Source organism: Ambystoma mexicanum, chromosome 11 (assembly GCF_040938575.1).
Source record: "Ambystoma mexicanum isolate Mex_15411 chromosome 11, UKY_AmexF1_1, whole genome shotgun sequence".
NCBI lineage: Eukaryota > Metazoa > Chordata > Amphibia > Caudata > Ambystomatidae > Ambystoma > Ambystoma mexicanum.
Window position 1 is genome coordinate 1,101,913,671 of NC_090934.1, and position 22,073 is coordinate 1,101,935,743.

Here is a 22,073-nt window from a genome sequence, read left to right on the forward strand (position 1 = left end):
AAATGTCCTCGGTTGAGAAGGTAGAACAGGTAAACTAGGCCCTGCGTCGCTGTCGACCTTGTGGACCATATGCAAGGACTCCTGATCGTCGTCCGTGGACGAGACCTCCATAGTTTGGGCAATGACCTGGGAGGGCTATTGAATGGCCTCCTGGCCCCCCGCACCCCTTTTTCCTCCCTGAGGGCTTTGAACTGGGACATGGGCCGGTTTCACCCCTTCTGGCGTGCCTGCAGACTTTGCCAAGTCTCTCCGGTGGTGTTGCGCCTTGCGGTCAGGGACACTTTCTGCACCATGGGAGCTACCCTCGTAGGATCAGCGCCGGTAGCTGCTGCGGTAGTAGTAGCCATCGACTGAGTCGTCGACGAGGCCTTTGCCGGTTCAGACTGCTTGTCCTATGCAGCCTACTCCTCTGTGCACAGCGTTCTCCTGTAGCTTAGCCGGGGTAGTTGACATCCTCTTTGAAGAGGAGCTGGATGGTGGGCTGGAAATGGAGGTGGAAGGTGATGCTGATCGCGCCCTATCCACATTGGGACCTGCTTCAGTAGCAAACCTGGTGGACTCAGATTTGATATCTTGGCCTTATCTTCGGCACCCACGGATGAAGCGCCCTCAAACGACATAGAAGAACGCTCCACAGACCGGCCAGATCCTGGATGAGGCATGACCCTGCTCGGAGCACAGATCAGAGGCCTTGTTCTTTTTAAGCCATGCCCCCAGCCTACTATGTCTGTCCTTTGTTGTTTTCTTAGAGAAACTGAGGAATATCTCGCACTCTACTTCCTTATGGACCGGGTGCAGGCAATAGAGGCATTGTAGGTGCTTGTCGAACACATTATGTAGCCAGTATTTGGTGTAGGGCCTGAAGAGGGACCTTCCCTTCTCCTCCTCATCCGTCATGGTCGAAGGGTGCGATGTAGGCCAAAGATGGCCTTCTAGAATCTTTGATGGATCTTTGCTCTTGAGTGGCGAAGAACTTCAACAATGAGTCCCCACTGTCGGGAGATGAAGAAAAGAGCACACGGGCTCTTTGAAACAAGAATAGAAATAGCTTGGAGAGAACACTGAAGCGTGCAGTAAAAATCTGAAGATGGCTGCCAGAGATGGGGCTCAGAGAGAGGACTGTCATTGGATGGGGGCAGTATGACCCAAAGGACAGGGATTGGTTTAGAGGAGACAGTTTTTAAGTGAAAGTGAAACTGTTTTTTCTTTTACTGAGAATTCCCAGCCTGACAACAGGGAATATTCATGAACATTTGGATTCATGCCAGACCCCATGCTGGAGAAAGAATATATTTTGACACATTCTATGCGATCCTTCCCTTATGGTGTGCTAATCAAAAGTAACTACTGTAAATGTTAACTTGCTCGTGCTTGCTGTAGGGTTGCCTTCACTGCTTTGTCCATTTTACCAGGCATTGAAATGAAGCACTATGTAAACCAAGATGGTTGGTATATCTAGACTCTAGAAATAAGGCAAAAGGAACATTTCCCTAACTGCGCCAGAAGTACTTTTTATGAAGATGGGCAATCCACGTTAAGACAACCTATTACAAACTGCACATAGGTTTGCTTCACTATTTCTTTGACTCCCTATTTTTGTTATACTATCCAGTTAAGGTGTTATCAGTAAAGGGCCTCTTCTATGTCGCCTAATCAACATCAGTGATTAAAGTGTTTTAACATAGCCATCATGTCTGTTGGGATTCACAGCATTTTAAAGACTTTAGTATTTAGTGTCCAGGTTCAAGGGAATGATTTTTGAAACAAGTCGGGGAGCATCCTTGCTCGAGTCATGCAATGCCGCACCAAATAGATTTGCAGTGAAACAATGTTTGCAGGAAAGTAGCAACAGGTTACTAAAATAGCTATCAAAAAGAAATCCAAAGTTGCCATGCCATTGCATACAGAAACAATTGAAAATTGCAGTATGAAAACAGGAAAAAAGTACACCATTTACAAGACTAGGTAAAATTAGGATTGTGGTTCTCTATACTGTTTCCAAAGTGTTAATACTACAATCACAGGAAACCTAGCACTGGAACTGTAAAGAATCAAGGGTCATTCTAAATGTTACAGGACATTCTTTAAAAGGATTGAATTGTCCTTAAAGGGCCCTTCTTCACAGAGACGATTCAGGCTTGGACCACTGCTAAAAACAGTACCCTCACTGGTCTACTAATATCTTTAAAAAAAACAGTAACTCTAAAATGAGCTGAAAAGCAAGCAATTCTACCCCTTCACACTCTAATCATTAGCCACATTCGGATTTCCTGAAATCCATATTCTGTTACATTCTGTTGAACACAAATTAAATCAAGTAATTCAAATGTAACACCACCAATGGTCAAAATATCTATTTGATTCTGACAATAATTAAATAAAGCTCACCTGATTGTAATTTCTGCTTCATCCCATTGGACCTTGGCAGAAGTGCTGCCCTCTTTGACAACACCAAGCAAGGTGGCATGGCGTCCAGTTTGTTTATGAACACAGCGACCACCAACCCGAAGACCAGCATCAACTCCACCAATAACTGCCATCACAGGCCACACCTCTACACAAAGTGTCTTCAGCTGCAGCTCAGACAGGTCAGCAAGACTGTGCCTGCTGTGTTTCCCTTTCTCCTCTTCTCTAGTTTCTTCTCTCACGTCATGTTCTTCCCTGCTTTGGACTGACCGACTTTTCTTGAGTTTTTGGCTCACTTCTTTTAGACAGGTTTTAATTTTGTGAAGTCGCTCTATCATTTTCTTGTTAATGCAGTGGGTCCATCTATCAGTGCGGTGAAGAATGCGTATCAGTTGCACAGTAGCCTCTGCCAGCACTGCAGCCACTGGGCTGCAGATGGGTTCGCCAGGAAGCAAGTCTCTGGGTGTGCCCCGCATTTGCATATCACAAATTTTCACCTATGATAGAAGCAAAACAAGCTTTTGGAAATGTCACATTGCGCTGCAAATTCATCTTTATTACTTTTTTGTGGGGCACCTTATTTCAGCATGCCATTTCAAAGCACTCAAAGAAAGAAAGGGGAACCAGAGTAGTGAAAAACGTATGCACATTAATCAAGAACATGAGGCCACATTATGGTTATAACAACCGAGAGGAGCATGCAACATAAGCATACAGAGATTAAGTTCAATGAGAGAAAAAAACATTACTCATAGGTCTCCTCTTTATGCAGGTTATTCGGCAATCATGGACACTCTGAGGTTTCAACATTATTTACCCAATAGCTTTTAAGAAACACACAGTATTTTCTATGCTCCTGCAAACTATTTGACACTTTCATAAATTGTGGTGGGACAAGGAACTTCCTTTAGTATGTATTGTGATGAATCCTGTGGAGACTTCAGAGAATCCTTGCCTAAAGTCTCCTTCCAGGAAGCTATCTAATCCTAACCCTGAGGGTGGTATTAGCAGGGTGGATCACCTGGGAGGAGAAGGCCACCAAGGTAATAGGATGACTGTTAGGAGAGACGCAGTATTCAGACTTCTGAGGGTGAGATATCCATAAAACCAGAATATCTAATGGCTTGTTGTCAGAGTAAGGCTTACCTTCCCAAAATTAACCAAATTGTTAGTTCTGAAAACCATTATGGCCAACAGGGGAATGATAGATGTAATATCACTACTTCTCATAGTTAAGATTCTTCTTTGGGGTCTAACTATAAAGCCAAGAACCAACTCTTGATCCCTTTAAAAACCTACACTAAAAGGTTATTTTTATAAATCATTTAAACAGAATGAATTAGAGGATGTAAAAAGGAATATGAACATTACAGACTTCAAGTCCTATAAGGCTCTAGATACTAGGACGAGGAAGAGGGGCTGAGAGGTGCAGATTTGTAGTGGGCAGTCTAGTGTTTCTGATGACCCACATGTGAGTGAGACTTAAATATTTAAAGCTCATTCTGGTGCAGGCCATTAGGAGAAGTAGACAGCAGCAGTGTGAGCAGCAGAAGCTGAATGCAGAAGACGCTGGGGCTGCAAGCGGTGCAGAGAGGGCTGTGGAAGTGCAGAGGATATGTAGCGGGAAGCAGTGCTGCACTAGCTGTCCCGTAGAAGAAAGAAGCATTCCTGGTCTGGCGTCCTACTCCGGTGGTTGGCGTTCGCCAGAGTATGAGAGGAGACAGGCTTCCTTAGCAAAAGGCGCAGGCCGCGGGAGTGTGACCATAGCCGTTAGATGCCCAGAACCGGATGAGATGAGAAAAGATGTTGCAGCAGCGGGTCGAATGGACAAGTAGGGAAGGACCAGTGGGTTGGCCTTTATTAGGTGACCCTGGAGTGATACGTAATAGACTTCTGGATGCCTCCAATGCTTTTGAAAACCAACTAATGAAATAAGGGAATTTCTGCATGATGCAAAAATTGAGAGAAAGCGAGAGGACAAAGATTGTAAATATCACTGCCAAAGTAAAGAGGGGGCAAGAATTAAAGAAGATTGTAACCATCATTGCCAAAAGAAAGAAGACAATATTTGAACAAGGTAACAACCAGCATTGCTGAAGCCAAAAGGAAGGAAATTATAAATAGGAGGGGAGAACGGTTCCCTAATAGTTTACAAAGAAGGAGATTACCTGAAAGGGAAAACGACAACCAGCATTGCGTAACTCTAAGAAGCAAAAAAGTTATAAGTTACTCACCATAGTGACTATTCCCCTTTCAAACATACTGCATGGGCGTCCCTTCCAAGGGACGGGAGACGGAACCTTTTTCATCAGAAAAAACCTTCTTCCCTTTTAAATTTAGAGGTGCGTGTTGCAGCCCTGGCAGCATGCGCTGAACTGACCCCACCCTCCGGCGCCACACCTCTGTCCCCATTGACGCGTCGACAATAGATTTAACATTGCCTAATGACACCAGTATTATTAGGAGGGAGGACGGTGGGACCTATGGAGGAAAGGAGACCAAGGACTACTTAGTCACTACAGTGTGTAACTTATAATTACTCTATCCTCCATACTGCATGGGCGATTACAACTGAATGTAGCCCCAGGGTGGAGAGGAGACCCTCCTTAAGCAAATAGGTTCCTGAGAACAACTTGTCCGAAAGCCGCATCAGATCTAGAGCCAGCATCCAAACAGTAATGCTTGCAGAAAGCCGAGGGAGTGGCCCAAGTGGTCGCCCTGCTTATGACTTGCCAAGGGGCATGACGCTGGAATGCGATGGCCGTTGCCTTGGCCCTAACTGCATAGGCGCGCATGTTGGCCGGAAGCGGCTTGTGCTGGCCCTCGTAGGCTTCTTTGATGGCCGAGACCATCCATCGGGATATGTAGGCCTGAAAACCTGGTCTTGAGCCTCCGAAAGTAACAAACAGTGTGTCCGATTTACGGAAGCCCTTGGTTCTGTCCAAGTAGAATTTCAGGGCACGCCTGACATCCAGGCAGTGCAGCACACTCTGTGCTTCGTCCTTAGGATCGGCAAAGAACGTAGGAAGGACCATTTCATCGTTCAAGTGGAAAAGCAGACAGTACCTTTGGGCAGAAATGCTGGGTGTGTCCGCAGGACTACTTTGTCCCTGTGAAAGGTAGTATATGGTTCCGAGGCGGCCAGCGCCTGGATCTCGCTGAATCTACGAGCTGAGGTAAGGCCTACTAGTAAGGCCGGCTTGATGGTGACCAGACTGATGTCCGAGGACGCCATTGGCTCAGACGGCTTGTGCGCGAAGGCCCCCAAGACTATGTTAAGGGTCCCATAAGGGGTGCGGCCTCTTGATAGGCGGGCAGAGCCTTGCAAGCCCCGTCAAATGTTTCTTGACGATAGGATTGGAGAAGGAGAAGATCCCGCCTCCGAGGTTCCTGTAAGCCCCGATGGCTGTGAGGTATGTACGGCAGGTGTCCACCTGCACACCAAAGTGGTCGAGGTGCGCCGAGAAGGAGAGCACGTCGTCCAAAGTACATGCCAGGGGGTCGATTTTCTTGAAGTTTGCCCAGTGGCAGAACCTGGACCATTTGTTTGTTTGCGAGGACAAAGAAGTTTTCAGCTTGCATAGTTGCGAAAAAATTATAACATAATTTACAGGATTACAGAAATAATGCACAAATATACAGAGAAAATGTTGCAAAAATATACATGGATGAGACATATTATACAGTAGGCGTTACAATGGAGCAAGGTATTGCACGTTTGGGTTTAGAGTCAGTTGATAATATTTTGTCAGAATTGTGGGCAAATTTGGTCCGCCCTAAGGAGCGGTGGGAGGGAATTCCAGAATTGGGCAGCTTTGACAGGAAAGCTATTATCACCAATTGTCACTCCTTTGAAGGACGGGACTATCAGACAGTTAGTGTAGGCTACTCTGGTCGGTCGGAGTGTTAGTCTTCTATTCTCTGTCAAGTAACAAGGTGCTGCATTATTGAGGCACTTGAAGGTTAGTGAGGCAGTTTTGAGTCTAATTTTATCGATAGTGGAGAGCCAATTAGATTGTCTTCTTTGGTCATTCCTAACGTTGCTCTCAAGGCATTGTTTTTGAGTATTTGGATTTTCTTAGTGATGTTTTTGTTAGATCCAATATATAAGGCGTTACAGTAGCCTAATTTATACTGCTCTGGCTAGTGTGGTACAACTACTTGTGTAGAGGAAGGGTTTAGCAGACCTGATCAGTTTACATGAATAGGCCGTTGATGATGCCATTGCATTCACTTGTTTAGTCAGACAGAGAATGGCTGGCGTCAAGGTAAAAACCACCTCCTTAGCAACCTTGATCGTATTGCCATCTATGTCAAATGAAGTATAGTCGTGGCTGAGTTTGTTAATGTTGGGTGTGGTCCCCAGGATGATGAGCTCCATTTTATCATCCTTCAGGCATAGACTGTGGAGTGTCATCCATTTACTTTTATACTGGGCTCTGTTAGCCTAGCTCCTTGCGCCCTGTAGGATTTCCAGATTAGCCTGGGAGAGGCTGAGGTGTTGCAGCGTTACTTGCACAGGCAACACGCTGTGAGGGCTAGTTTCTGAGGCGCGGGGTGGATGACCCTGCCCCCCTGCAGCGCCAGAAGATATTCTGGGCCCATCAGGAGGTGAATCGTAGGCATCTCCGAGAGGCTCAGCAGATCCAAAAACCATGGCCTGGCTGGCCACCATGGAGCTATTAGAATTATTTTGAGCTGGCGAGACTCCTTGATCTTGCAAATCACTCTGTGAATCAGCGGAGTGGGCAGGGAAGCCATAAGCCGTCATGCCGTTCCACTGAAGTCGAAATGCGCCGCCCAGGGAGCCGGGACCCTGTCCCTGCCAGGAGGCGAACTGAGGACACTTCTTGTTGTGCCAGGTGGCAAAGATATCCACTTGGGGATGACCCCACCTGTTGAAGATCTCCTTAATAACTAGGCCGTTTAGCTGCCACTCTTAATTGTCCGCTCCCAACCTTCTGAGCCTGACCACCTCCAGGTTGGATTCCCCCGGGAGATGGACTGCCGTGAAGTAGATGTCGTTTTCCAGGGCCCACTCCCACATGCTGATTGCCAGTCTGCACAGAAGGGGGGGATCTGGTGCCTCCCTGCTTGTTGACGTAGTACATGCTGGTCAAGTTGTTTGTCTGGATGAGGACAATCTTGCCCCAGAGAAGAGGTAGGAATGCTCCGAGCGCTAGCCAGATGGCGTGCAGCTCTAACCAATTGATGTGGTATTCCTGCTCCTTTCGGGTCCATGTGCCGTGGACCGAGAGATCGTCCAGAGTGGCTCCACAGCCCTCGAGCGAGGAGTCTGTGGTGATGGTGGCCTGCGAGGTGGGCAGCCGAAAGGGCTTGCCCATCTGTAGGTTGCAGTCCCTGGACCACCATGTTAGGTCCGGGTGGAGAGATGTAGGAACGTTGATCATCTCGGATTGAGAACCACGCTCCAGGTTCCATGAGGCCGTGAAGTGAAGCTGAATCCTCATCATCCTCAATCTCGTGTGGGGTACGGCTAATAGGACCGCAGCCAAGAGACCCAGGAGATGCTGGTACCACCATGCCGAGCTCACCTCTCTGCTGAGGAAGTGGGTGGTAGCCCTCTTGATGGCCGAGATCTTGTCCACCGACAGAAATACCTTCTCGGAGTACGTGTCCCAGATGAGGCGCAAGAATGTCAGAGTCTGCGCTCGACTTCTTGAGATTGAGCGAGAAGCCCTGTTAGGGAAAATTCTCATTTAATGGCTAATTTCCCTTACCTATAGAGTGCCCCAGCAGCTTTGCTGGATTTGAAGGGTTCGTTTCTTTTTACCTGCTGAGAGCGAGACTCTTTTTCCCACTCTTAGGCATTGTTGCTATGTGTGTTCTAGGCTATTTTTGTGTTTAATGCCTATGGGATCTTTCACAACCCCATAGAAACCATCTTTATTCACAGCAGTGCAGTGACACAGGTGTGTTGTAGCGACCCCCAAACAGACTCCATACCCTGGGACTGACTACTGTCTCCCAGGGCATGTAAAGTCCCCATTGACTTTACTAGTCAAATCCTATGAACTAAACCCGTACAACCCATCTTACTATGGAGGTACTGGAAGGGGTTCATAGTTTTCCCCCTATGTTCATTTTCGAGAGGGTTACCCTACAGTCCCTCTCTCAAAAGTTTCTGGCTGGTGGCAGTGGTTACTACCATAAATATTCCCTATGGGATTTTCCCATTGTTCGAGGCTACCACTTTTTCTGACAGCCTCTAACATACCACTGGTGCATTTTAATACTAAATTTGCTCCAGTAGGTTTTATTTGCCAGAACTTTAATATAACTTCTTTCTTGTGTCTTTCTCTAAACTCCGAACCCAGGTCAGGGATCCTTTGTTCGTCCGTTTGGCGGGCTTCCACCAAGAAGCCCTCCTTTCTGCGCCACTGAGTCTGGGGTGGGTCCATTGTGTGGGAGGGGGAGTAGCACCCCTGGACAGGGTTGCCTCAGCAATCCATGTCACACTCTATCCTGATAGGCTGTAGGGCCAAGATGACCACTCCACTGTGTGAGTGATAGCTAGGCTGTATGAATGGGGATCTTTTTGCTTAAAAGCAGGGTCCTGAGGACTGGAAGAGCAAGACGTCGCCACTGGAACTAAGAAGCCGAAGAGGAGAGAAGCCAAAGACATCTGCAACGACTGAACCACCGGTGAAGCCCTGCTGCAGCGTCTCACCACTTTTCTCCACACAACGAGAGGAGATCTTCATCTGCAAGAGCCTTCTTCCCTTGAGCTGGTGGAGCCAACCAGTTTGCCAATCGCCTTCCTGGACCTGCCTTGGTCGAATTACCAGCACCCAGTACTCGGTGGCCGGATAGCCAGGCACCAGTCCACCCAGACCGCGATTTAAAGGAGCGTACCTTTTATTCATCGGGCAGCACCGCAACTGGTTTCATCCCTGGGTAGTGCAGTAACTCGAACCTTCCCCCACGACGAGAGCCTCTCTTCCTCTGCTGGATCACCTGAACTGCAGGAACTACCAGGCTGCCCTTTCTTCGCGGTAGCAGTAAAGGTGTTTTAAATCCTTTACCTACCTGTTAGGTTGGCCGCCCCTCTCTCAACATTGTCTTTCGCCCTCTGCATCCACCTTTTCAATATCGTTAACCAAAGACTGCGGCTACAAGAACATTTTGCTCCTGGGCCCATGCCCTGTACCACTGACTCTGGCACAGGACTACTGACTCTGGCTACATTTGTTAGAACTGCCTTCTCGAGATTGATTCTCCTTTCGAACTGTGTGGTGCAACCCTTTCTTATAACTACTCTTTTATTCCCATTGCTAAAACTTGTGAAATGCCATTTTGTTCAGTTTTCATTTAAGTATATGCTATACTAATGCACTGTCTGATTTAATCTGGTTCACAAATTTATGGGAAGTGTTGCTAGGGTGTGTACGAAGCTATTTCTATATAACTTGTGCGTGCTTTCCCTCGTGAGAAATTGGTAGAGGATCCCTTGTGTGTAGTTTACACTGTGCCGTTTTGCTCCGTTTTCACTCTGGTTCACTTGGTCTACAATTTATATAGGGAGTGTGTATATTTTTCCTTGGCTTAATTTAACTTGCTTGATAACTGTGATAAATCTGTTTTCTTAGTGTGTACAATAAATATATAACTACTTTTTAATAAAAAGCTTTGGTCAGTGTTTCCTTGTGCCATAGTACAGTAGACCTATTGTGTACACCCTGAATACTGCTCATCTCCCTCTTGAGATAAGTCTGACTGCTCAGCCACAGCTACCAACTAAATCTTTGTGGTACAGACTGATACCAAAGGGGATTTATTGCTCTCATCTGTAGTCCTAATCTTGTGTAGTGCTCCCTAAGGGAAGTGCACACGATTCTGCCTAACAAGTTCAGATCATGCAGTGTGTTAATAAGGGCATGGGAAGTGTGGTGAACCGCTTCCGGAGATGTAGCCCTGACGAGCAAGTCGTCGAGGTATGGGGTAGATGTGGAGGCACTCCACTCTGAGGAGGGCAGCAACTGCATTCATGAGCCTGGTAAAGACCCTGGGGGCCGAATTGAGGCAAAAAGGGGGGGGGGGCCTTGTATTGGAAATGGTAGTCTGACGAAGATGTAAGGAAGTGTTGGAATACAGCTTCTTCCCGTACGCCTCCAAGATCTTCTCCTTGCCTAGTAGCGTCGCCACGGAGGAGGCTGACTGAGGCTTGGAGTACAGTGATGCCGCAGCGTCCAGGCGTCGATTGACCGGCTGGACAGAGCAGGGCTTGAGACAACCCTTTTTGGCCAGGGAGACTACAACGTTCTGCAGTGGAATTCTGGTTTTGGCAGAGGGGCGACGTGCAAGTACTTCAGCCAGAACCCCCTCTGCCGACTGCTCAAACCTCAGGTTGGGGTAGGCCCAGGTACTCCGCCAGCCCTGCAAGACATTTGTGGAATGCTCTGGCTGAGGATGGCGTGTCAGGATCCTCCTCCTCATCCGTATCCTGTGGGTCAGGAGGATCCTGCGTAGGTGGAGGAGTAGGAGGCTGGGGTACGGGGACTGGAGCCTGGTATGGAATCTCCTGAGGAATCAGCTGGGGAGGCAGAGGCTGGGACGGAGGTGCCGGAGGAGACTGGTGCCGGTAGCATCGTAGGGAGCACGTCGCCGATGCCGTCCCCGAGGATAACCCCCATCCGAGGTGACTTCATGAGCCCGAGTAACCTCTCGAAGAACCCCTCTTCACAGACCGGAGGGGTGGTAGGGGGTACCGACAGGGTAGCGGGGGTTGCTGGGGCCGCGGCATACCCTTCCCGTCAGGACGCAGAGGGAACCTGCCCTGTGCAAATGAAGGATAGGCTGTAGGCCACGTACCTGGTTGAGGCCAGTCCCACCTTGACACTCGTTCTTCACCGAACTCCTGGAATGGCGTCGGCCGGGTGCCCATGTTTGGCACGGCAGCCATTTTGTCGAGCTACCTGCCATGTGCCTGCGTCGTGTTGCTTGGCTCGCTGGGCCCAGCCTCCCCAAATACCCTGCTCCTCGGGCCTAGACATGGTAGGTGTGACACCCTCGACCCGGGGGTAGGTAGAGCTGCGTTTAGGCGCCCCTCGGACGTTTTGCTGGTAACAGGGTGTAGCCCCTCAGACATAATGCTGGTAAAAGGGCAGAGCCCCTCGGATGAAAATCTGGTAGAAGAACCTTCTGGTCCCTCAACACCGTCACCGGGAGGATCCAAGGATCCCTCGGCCTGTAGCTGAAGCAGCCTTGGTGCACGTGCTGGTACAAGGACCTGAGCGGTCCCTCCCGTGCAGGCGAGTCCTTGGGAAGGAGTCCCCCTTGCGGGGTGCCATGGAAAATAGAGGCCCTACCTTGGGCCTGGCTCAATGTTTCACGAAGTTCTTCAGGTCCTCTGGAGCTGACTTCTGAAAGAGCTCCCTCCACCTGGCTAGTCTGTTCTTCAGCAATTTCGATGACAGGGCATTGCACGCTGAACAAGCTTGCCAGCCGTGGTCGGGTCCAAGGCAACATAGGCAGAGGGTGTGGGGGTCTGAAGTTGAGACGAGCCCGTTGCAGGATGGACACCTGCTGAACCTTGTGGAAGTCGACATGTGCCGGGGAGGAGCATGACGCTGCGGACCGGGTACCTGAATGATAAAGAAAAAAAAGACAAAGAAGAAGTATCCGCGTGGAATTACATGGCCAAATCAAAACCCAGGAGCGCTGGTGAATTCGGCCCGTTCCCGTCGACGCAGACAAGGGGACTGAGGTGTGGCGCTGGCGGGCGGAGTCAGGGCAGCGCATGCTCCGTGGGCCTTACCCCCGTGCATCTCTAAATTTAAAGGGGGAGAAGGTTTTTTTCTGGTGAAAAAGGTTCTGTCTCCCTTCCCTTGGCAGGATCGCCCATGCAGAATGGAGGAAAGGGGATGCGACATAAGAGTATGTGTGTGGGAATAGATAGTGGGGAGGGGAGGTGTTGTTGGAAGCTGAGAGGCAAATCAACTCAGTTTTGGAGGAGTTAAACCTCAGACAGCGTAGCACCATCAGCAACTAATAGCAGAGAGGCATCCTGCCATTCAAAAAAATCACAGAGTTAAAGGATAATAGCATATGTGTAGACAGTGAAAATGAGAGGAACAAGGACATATACACATGAAACCCTCCACGGGAAGGGGAGTTTCAGAGAATGCTGCAGCACTGTAAGATGTGGAAAAGGACAGCTGACAAGGTAAGAGGCAAACCAGGAACGGGTAGTATATTGGAAGAGGGGAGAGAGAGTGTCAAGAAGAGAGCAGTGGTCAACAGTGCTGAAGGTGGCAGAGAGGTCAAGGAGGATAGAGGATTAGAGGGAGTAGTGTGCACGTGTAAAGAAGGTAGAAGAATGGGTCAACCTGTTTCTGTGGGGTGAAGACTGTAGAACACAGACTGGAGGGGATACTGATACCACAAGTTTCCAGGTAGGTAGTGATGAGGGTGAATGTGACATTCAAACATTTCAGAATATTTAGAGGGTATGGCAGGCTGGTTGGGGTCAAGCGTAATTTTGGAGGGGTATAACGTTGACTAACTTAAAGCAGGCTGGGAAGATCCCAGGGATGACTGAGTAGCTGAAAAGAGGGTAGCAGAAGATGCATGTAAGGGGTGCAAGCTCCTTGGCAGTCTGCTGCATGAAAAGGTGGATAGGATCAATTATCAGAATGGAGGATGGGTGCCAGGCCTGTGGGGAGGAACAGAGGGGAAAGGGAGGAGGGCAGGTAGGTGGAGATTTTTCAAAAGATCAAGCAAAGTTGTCGGCAGAGAGAGACAGCGACGTAGAGGGATGGGAGGCAAGTAGGGCTGTGGACCTGCACATCTTGCGCGGCAGGACCAGATGGTTTATCACATGACCTGGTCAAGTCACGTACATAGCATAGAGCAAGTCGTGTGGGAGGCAATGAGAAAAGGGGAACAGGCTTTGGGTTGATGCTAGAACAGCACAGTGACATTTAGAGGGAAGGGTTAAAATAGAATTGCTCTATGGGCAACAAACATGCAGAATCTTTGAGAAGAGACACATTCTGCTTGACAGTTTTGTCCATTATGTCAAAAATTCAAAGTGGTCTGTCGCAAAGGTGGGTGGTTCCCACAAATGACTCAATTCGATATTACATTTGACAAAAGTTTTATTTGGTAATGAACCTAAGGTGGGGCTAGGACGGGGAACATGTAAAAGTTACTCACCGTAGTGACTAGAGTACTCATAGTCCCTTTTCCTCCGTCTTTGTGGGGGCGTCCCACAGGTATGGGGACAGTAACCGAATCTTTGGCAGAGAAAATAAGTGTGTCCCCTACAAATTTAATACGGGGCATGAGGGCGTGGCCCTGGACGTGGGACCGCCCAATAGCCCCGCCATCCAGTGCTTCACTTCAGGCCCATTTTGATATATATCGGATGCTGGTAAAACTGGATATGCTGTTATTTTTGTTTCTGGCTTATAAGCGGAGGAAGGAAGGTGGGACTTATTAAGGTAAGGGGACTTAGGACTATGAGTACTTTGGTCACTATGGTGAGTAACATATTACTCATAAGTCCCACCTCCTTTCCTCCACCCGTGTGGGAGATTTCACCAAAAACTTGATGGAGCTGACAATTTAACTGGAGGCAAAGAGGTTCCTGAGAACTCTACGTACCTCCTGGAACTTGTGTCTGGAGTGTAGGGTTTGTAGAACGCCGACGGTGTGGCCCAATTCGCCGCTTTGCTGATCACCCCTTTGGAAAGCTACTTCTTTTTGCCTGTGGCCGCGAAAGTCTCTGTAATGGCCAGGACCATCCAACGGGCGATGAAGGCCTTGGCAGAGCCACCAAACATGACTAACAGCGCCTCCGACCGCATTAATTGCTTTGAGCGGGAGGGGTTAAACATGAGCACCCTCTGCAGATCCAAGGAATTGAGCACTCTTTCCACGTCAGACTGCCGATTAGGGAACACCACCAACAGACATATCTCCTGATTCAGATGAAAGGGGACCACCACCTTGGGCAGGAATTTGGGATGAGACTGCAGAATCAATTTATCGTTGTGAAACACTCAACGGCTCACATAAGGACAGCGCCTGCACCTCACTAACACTACGCACCGAGCAGAGCGCCACCAGCAGAAACGTGTTGAGCGCTACACACTTTGTCGGCTGAAGCCATCGGCTCAAAAGGCTATCACTGCAAAGCTGCTAACAAGTCCCAGATGGGATGGGGCCGGGCACCGGCAGGAACATTCTTGTTAAGCCCTTGAGGTGCTCCTTGACCACCGGGCTGGCTGTGGAAAAAGTTGCGCCCTCTGAGTTTTTGTAGGCCCTGATGGCCGCCAGATAAGTGTGCAAGTATCCACTTAGACTCTGGAGCAGGCCAGATGTGCTGAAAACGAGAGAACATAGTGTAGGGGGTAAGTGAGGGGGTCCACACCCACCTTCTGAGCCCAATGGCAGAATAGAGTCCACTCACTTTTGTATTGGAAGCCTTGCTGGCCTCCTGGATAATGTTCCAATTGCTCGCTGAGAATTGCACCGGGCGAAGCCTTAACTGATCAGGAGCCAGGCAGAGAGCCAGTTTGCCCGGATCTGGGTGGTCCACTGCCCCCTGCTGCTAAGTGAGGAAGCCCCTGCTGAGGACCGGAAGATGGACCGGGCCTTGCGACTAGAGCTGCAGGAGGTCCGAATATCACGCACTTGATGGCCAGCAAGGGGCTATCAGAATTAGTCTGCAGCCCGCCTAGTGCCAAAACTTGCAAATGGTCCTCTGGAGCAATGGCAGGGGAGGAAAGGCGTAGAAATTGTGGCTGTCCCAGCACAGCTGGAACACGCCCCCACAGGAAGCCTTGACCCTGCCTTGCCCATGAGGCAAAAAGGTGAAATTTGGAGTTCTGTGGAGATACAAAAAGGTTGAGGTCCGGGATGCCCCACCTCAGAAATAGAAGAGGCAAGGAACTGTTGTTCAATACCCACACCTATGTGTTGAAGCCCAATTTGCTCAACCTGTCTGCTTCTGTATTGCTGCTGCCCGGGAGATGCAACGCTTTGATCCAGATCCATTGTGACAGCGCCCATTCCCAGATTGAGACCGCCTCCAAACAGCATCACTAACCTGGACCCGCCCTGATTGTTCAAGTAGAACATTGTAGTTGAACTGTAAGTCCTGACTAAGACAGCTTTGCAGAATGGCACAGAGCTAACCTGAAGGCCCTGGGCTCCAGAAGATTTATATGGGAGCTGGACTCCTCCCTGGACCATGAGCTGTGAATGCAGTAGCCATTCAGGGTCACTCCTCAACCCTGTAGGAACAAATTTGCTGTAACCACCAGAGATGGCTCCGGTGGGATGAATGGTGCTCCCACTGACACATTGTTGGTGAGGAGCCACCAATGAAGGTTCATGTGAAGCTAGGCGGTATGACAAGCTTGTCTGACAAATGCAGTCTACTGGTCCCAGGATGACACTAAATGTAGTTGAATGCACCTCATTTTGAGTCTGGCATACTGACTAGTTAGGATAAGATGCCATGAGCTCCAGCAAGTGCTGAAGTCTCTGCGCAGAGGTTGCTGTGTTCGACAAGAAGTGGCATACAGCCTTTCAGAGCGAATTTAACCTGTCGGGTGTGGGGAAGAGCGTCTGCACCACCATGCCCCACTTGACCCCCAGAAACAAGCAGTCCTTCTAGCGGTAAAGCTGCAGATGAACACACGAGTGGCCGCATTGGGGCCAAACGGGAGCACCTTGCATTGGAAATGGTGTGACAATCGTGAACCGCAGACATTTCTGATGTGGCTGTAAAATGGGGTCATGCAGATATGCATCTTTTAGAGACTCTGCTATGTGAGGTGGCATTATCTTAAAGTGCTTGAGAGGGAGCGAAAGACTGCGGAAAGAAAGAGCCAGAACTGCCCTCATGCCTGCCTGGTTGTTCTTGAGCACTACAAAAATCCTGGTATAAGATGCGAAGCGCCTGTCTGGAGGAGGCACAGATTTCTTTTACCAGCAACATTTTTGCCACGATTTTTTACCCGATACGTTAGGATAGCCAAAGACTTAGCTGTCTAAGTGAAAATGTTCTTTTTTGCAAGTTTGTCGTCGGTCGACGAGTGGAATAATTCAGAGCCCACGAAGGGGAAGTCGAGGATCCTGTTTCGTGTACATAGGATGAAAACCTAGTTGCATGCATCCAACAGTTCTCTGCATTTCTACACCGAGACACATGCCCTTGCTAGCCATGTTATGTGGGAGACCTTAACTCCAAGAGATCCTGTGCAAATGTCCACGCCTCTGCTAAACCCGCCTTAAAGGCAGCCTGCCCATACAGAGTAAGACCAGGGAGGAAGTCTCCGAATTACCTGCAAAACCTCTGCTGCAGTGAGGATGGCGTCGATGTTGGGCTGCCCAAGATGCAGGCACCCATTGAGGTAAGGCCTTTTCCTGAAGGACTCAAGAAGCTTGTACTCCCTGGACAAACAGCTGGTGGTAGAGACAGCAGCAGATAAAGAAGGTTTAGAATACATGGATACTGCCACCACAATGGAGGAGTGAGTTTGGGGGTGAGCGCTCAACAGGACCTCTTCCACTCTAAAGCTGTCTAAAGCGCCCATCAAGTCTTTTGTTCAATTGAGGATTAGCCCTCAGCTTTTCTCAGACCTTCCTTGTAAAAGTAAGGACGTCTATCTGCTGGGGAATGCCTGAATGGCTAATTGTTCGAAGAGCTAGGACCTCCGCTAGTATGCCTGGTTCCGGCTGAACCTATTCTGGTTGCAGAACCCCGAGGAATTCAGCCAGGCCCTGCACCCGGTCGTGGAAAGCGTTGACTGAGGCAGATTCCTCACCCTCGGCATCGTCAGCACCCTCATACTGTGCCAGAGGTGGTGTGTCTGGGGATACTGACAGCAAAACCGGGGGACCCCTGCCATCGTCACTAGTGTACAGTGGGGCTGGAGCTGCAAATGGAGGCGCCTGTGGAGGAGGTGGAAGTGGTGGGGGCAGAGGGGGAGGCAGAGAAAAGGGAGACTGTGCAGGGAGTTGGGGCCAAACCACTAACAACTGGTGGATTGGGACCCCTGGTGGCTGAGCCGGAGGCCCCAGAGGCGTTGGCCTGGGAGGCAACACCTGCAGCAGCACATCCTTGGATGAGGTACTTCAGTAGCCCCAACATCTGTTGCGACTTCATAAACGTCAGGAAGTGCTAAAAAAAAAACAACTATTCACATGCTGCTTGGCCATGTCGAGGAAAAGGTGTGCATGCCCAGCCCTCAAAAGCGCTGGGCCTCCTGTCAGGCTCAGTATATTGAGGGACCTGTGAGGAGTATCTAAGCGGCTGACAGGTTTACATATATCCATGGGGCGACCAGTAACCTGAAGCCTGCGGACCAGAACCAACCGTTGGTGTGGTGAAAGGGGGCTGCACCCCACTTGAACGGCCCACTATGATGGAGACGGAGCCAGAGGTGGCATCAAGTATGGGCCTAAAATGGTGGCTGAGGGCGCTGGTTCTACCGCGTGCTGGGCCGCCATCTTTTGAGGTTGTGCAGCGTCCTGGGACGGAAGGCACCAAGGCCTGGGGTCCAGAGTATGGTCTGACATTTGTGCGGGGGACGAAGAATTGTTATGGCCCAGTTTAGACACCCTTGTGTTGACCTCGGTGGGGGCTCCAGTAGGCGGAACGCCCTCAGTCGTGTAACTGGTAGTCAACCTGTCCCCCCCGGAGCAGACCTTAGGAGGAAGCTCTGGAAGGCCCGTTCCCCTCAGCTAAAAGAACTGGTAGTCGGAGCGTGGGACTGCACCTCAGGCCTATACCTGGAACCAGAGCCCAAAGGCCCCTCGCACCCGGTGCGGAAACAGAGCCCGAAAAGCCCCCCGAGAGACTGGCCCGGGAGAGCCCTGTGCCCCTCAGCACGGGGCCAGTAGCCTTAATGGCCTAGGCCCTGCCTCCGATAACAGGGCCCGAGTCACCCCCTCCCAGCTGGAGACCCTGAGAATCAGTCTCTGTGCTGGCCTGCCTTGGAAAACAAATGGCACACCTTTTTGTGGCGTGATGATTTAGCAACAAAGTCCTTGAAATGGCCTGGAGGAGAGGAATGGAAGATCTCCATCCAGCGAAAAAGGCAATTCTTCAAAGGGAGCAAAGCGAGCCACACGCCGTGCACGTGTCCCAACAGTGATCGCGCTCCATGCACTCCAGAGTGCGTGGGGGTCTGATGCCGGGAAGGAACGGTCGCACGAGGCACACCTGGTGAAGCCTCTAGCGACCAGCATGCAGAGAGGGAGGCGAGGCACCAAAGGGTGGTGAGTTAATCAAGAAAAAACACAGGGAAGCATGCATACTACCAAAAAGACAAAATCCAGCGCAAGCTGCAAGGTCCGTTCCAGTCCAAGCAGAAAAAAAGGTCTGAGGTGAGGCACCAGAGGGTGGGGCAAGTGGGCAGTCTGACGCCCAGGGCAGGCCCCCACACACTATACTAAATTTAAAGGTAAAGCTCCCTTTCTTCACTGCCAAAGGTTCAGTACCATCCCCGTGCCTGGCAAAACACCCACAAGGATGAAGGAAAGGGTACAGGACGTTTGAGTACTCACAAAGCCTCCCTGGGTTTTTTGCCAGCCGCACTCACTGCCATGATGGCTTTCCTAACAGCTAAGTTGTCTTTGCAAAGATGGCTGCTTAACAAGGTAGTGGCTTCGGCTCATGGTTACAATTTATATGCATGCCAGTAGAGTTCAAGTGGGGTCACAACTCCTCCTGGAAGATAAGTCTTTATATGGCTTATTTATTGGTTACTGGGCTTCTGACTGCCTCTTCGATAAAAGGGTCCAATTTCTTGTTAGATCTCTATCCCTCGCCTCCTCGTAGTTCTGACAGGCTATTGTACCCATCTGGCCTCTTGAGAACTCTTTAAAAAAATGAATTTCTATCTCCACTGACTATTCAAGAACACCCTCTCTTCCACTATGCTTCGCCATGTGCTCGTACCTCCACCCACCATTTTCACACATCCCTTTATTGTAGAGGGAGCACCACCCTCCCCTCCTCCTCTGGTCTATCATCCATTCCAGCTCCTCCCTTCCACACCTCAACAGTCCTGTTGAGGGTTCCTTATAAATACCAGTTCTCGCTCCGCTGAGGCCAGGCTTCTCTTACGGGTTTGCAGGTGTTTATGGTTCACAATACTAGTGCAGGAAAATGTGTTGCAACACAGGTTCCTCTGGAATATATTTGTTTCTCGCCATATTGTTTTTTTGTCCTATCTCACGCAAACAGGGGACTGGCTAAACTCTGTGTTTTTTCTTCGTGTCAGTTCTCTCCAATACAGTGGCACCGGCACTCCTGGTGAGTGGAGCCTTCTTCCTGCTAATCCACAGCATCACTACATGGGTGACCTTGCTTTACCGAACTAAAATACACAATGTTGTCACACTGCTTGGTCTATGTTGCAGCATCCACAGATTTGTTTTCATGGAAAACATTTATATCTAAAAAGGCCATATGTTGTTAAATCGCCCAAACAGCGAGCCCTTGTCTCCTGGCCTGTTTGCTGAGGTTTGACATTGGGACCCTCCGACCTCACACATGTGCTTACATCACTGATCAGGCTTTATTACTAGATGCCCATGGTCACTTCACCAGCATCCCCAACGACCACACAGGGGACCTTGTCACACAGCCCACAGCATACACAATTTGTAAGAGTGATCCAAACCCTTGCTTGGGTCAGACCCAGAGCAAAACAAGGAAGAACGTAATCTGAATCCAAGACACACATGCAGTGTCCATAAGCTGGGAACATTCAGCTTTCAGAGCATTGTAATTATCCTTATACAGGGGTCCCAGTTAAGGTCTCAATTCTTTTGCACTATGGTCTGGGATGATGAACGATCAACAGGAATTGAACATCACTTATGCATGTTGTCAAAAATGGGACCAAGAATCAAATGACAGAGCTAGTAAGGTTCAATATTGTATTAGTTTCAACAATGGGAGTTCTGGAAACATTTGGGGCGGCCAAACTAAGAGGGTCCCTATGTGGGTTCTCTGCACCCTAGCAGAGGCATGTCTATCTCTCATCCTGTCTAATTTAATTCTGTCTCTGGGGTGGGCTTCAAGGCTGTGGCCTTCTCTGACTGCCTCCTTCTGGGACTTTCTAAGGTTTTTCAAGATTCTTAGGTCTTCTGATTTCCCCCTTGTGCTGTCAGAAGTTCTCTCGACCTGCCTTTCATCGTTCTCACCTCTCCTTAATTTGTTTCTCTTTCCTTAGCACATCTCCTGGTCTCACTCATCTTCCCCACTTTGTATACCCACTCTTTCCATAATCCTTCCTCCTTGCATAACTTGTCTCCCCCACTCAAGTCTACCCCCACCCAGTCTAATTCCCTCTCCCTGTACTCCACCCTCTGCCTCCTTGCCCTAATCTTATTTTAAAGTCTTCCCCTCTTTCCCTCTTCCACCATGTCCCAACCTTACCTCACTCTGAACTCTCCACTCTTTCTCTCCCCTGTTCTCACCACACTATCTCCACCTACTGGATTTGCCCTTCTCTCCATTCTCCTCATTTACACCAATCAACTCGCACCCATGCCCACACTTCTATGCAATCTGCCCCCCACCCCTGCTCTTACTTTCCTCCTCCTCCCTCTCCTCAGACTCTTTTCACACACACCACGCCAACCCAATTGGTACCACTTTCTCTGAAAAACAATACCTTCCCCACACTCTCTCACAACACTGGCAGTCTTTCCACTACTCTTCTCCATCGTCTGCTCTTCACCGCCTAGCTAAGTTGTCCACCAACTCTGCTCCCGACCTCAATGAACACCTTTAACTCTGGTCTGGCTGGGCTTTAACAGCCTGGACTGACACCCCCCCCCCCCACAGACCCTCTAGTATGCAGCCAATTAATGCCTGTTCTATTCCACCGAGTTTAGGACTGGCTTCCAAAAGTGTGGTTAGCCTCCACACCCTTTTTCGGTCTCTAGCGTTGTGCCTGTTGCAGCTGGTAAGAAAAGATTAGTTTGCAAAGTCTGCCTAACACTGCAGATGAATTTTCCTTTCCCCTCCAGTTTGTAATCTGCTTGTTGGTTAAGGATTGGGGTTTACACATTTTAGGAAGCAAATCTTAAGTATGCCTCTCTGGGGCCACCAGGGAATCTCAACACTTCCGGTAAATGACGGTCTTGCCAGTGACCGAGCGTGTCTGTGTGTAGTAGTTCTGTAGTACAAAGATAAAAACGTTTCCAGGACTGAGGCTGATGGGCATTGTGCATAACACAGTGGCACCAATGCTTTAATTCGGTTGTATTCAAATTGTTCGAACTACAATTGTTCGATAAGTCTAGAAACTACCATAACCAAAGATAAGAAGGTATATTGTGTTGGCCGAAAACCAATCGCATCGTATGCCCTACATCGGTAACAATAGAATAGTCTGTATAACCATAGGGCGTCCATTTTGTGTAACATCAGCCATTTGCTTTTTTCTTCCTTTCTGTCAAATGCTTACAAAACGTATTATACTCTGAAAGCTCATACACGGTACAAGGCCACAGCTTGTATGTTGAAAGATCAGCCCAGACAGAAATGCCAAACAGTACAGAAATACATTGTTTTCCTCCCTCATAAATCCTTGAAGGCGAGCAGAGAAGGCATTTAATCAGCGGCCCAGGTGCCGGCTGGTCTTGCTAAAACTGTAGAAACAAGCAGTTAA

The 22,073-nt window shown here is 49.3% G+C and overlaps 1 protein-coding gene across 10 annotated transcripts in view; it reads right to left on the reverse strand.

Annotated features, from left to right (window-relative positions):
• HERC1 (HECT and RLD domain containing E3 ubiquitin protein ligase family member 1) overlaps positions 1-22,073 on the reverse strand; it is a 3,379,312-nt gene that overhangs the window by 1,852,415 nt on the left and 1,504,824 nt on the right. For all 10 annotated transcript variants that reach the window (XM_069624399.1, XM_069624403.1, XM_069624396.1 and 7 more), the window contains exon 37: positions 2,389-2,903. In XM_069624399.1, the coding sequence (XP_069480500.1) occupies positions 2,389-2,903 (515 nt within the window). The remainder of the gene's footprint in view (positions 1-2,388; positions 2,904-22,073) is intronic.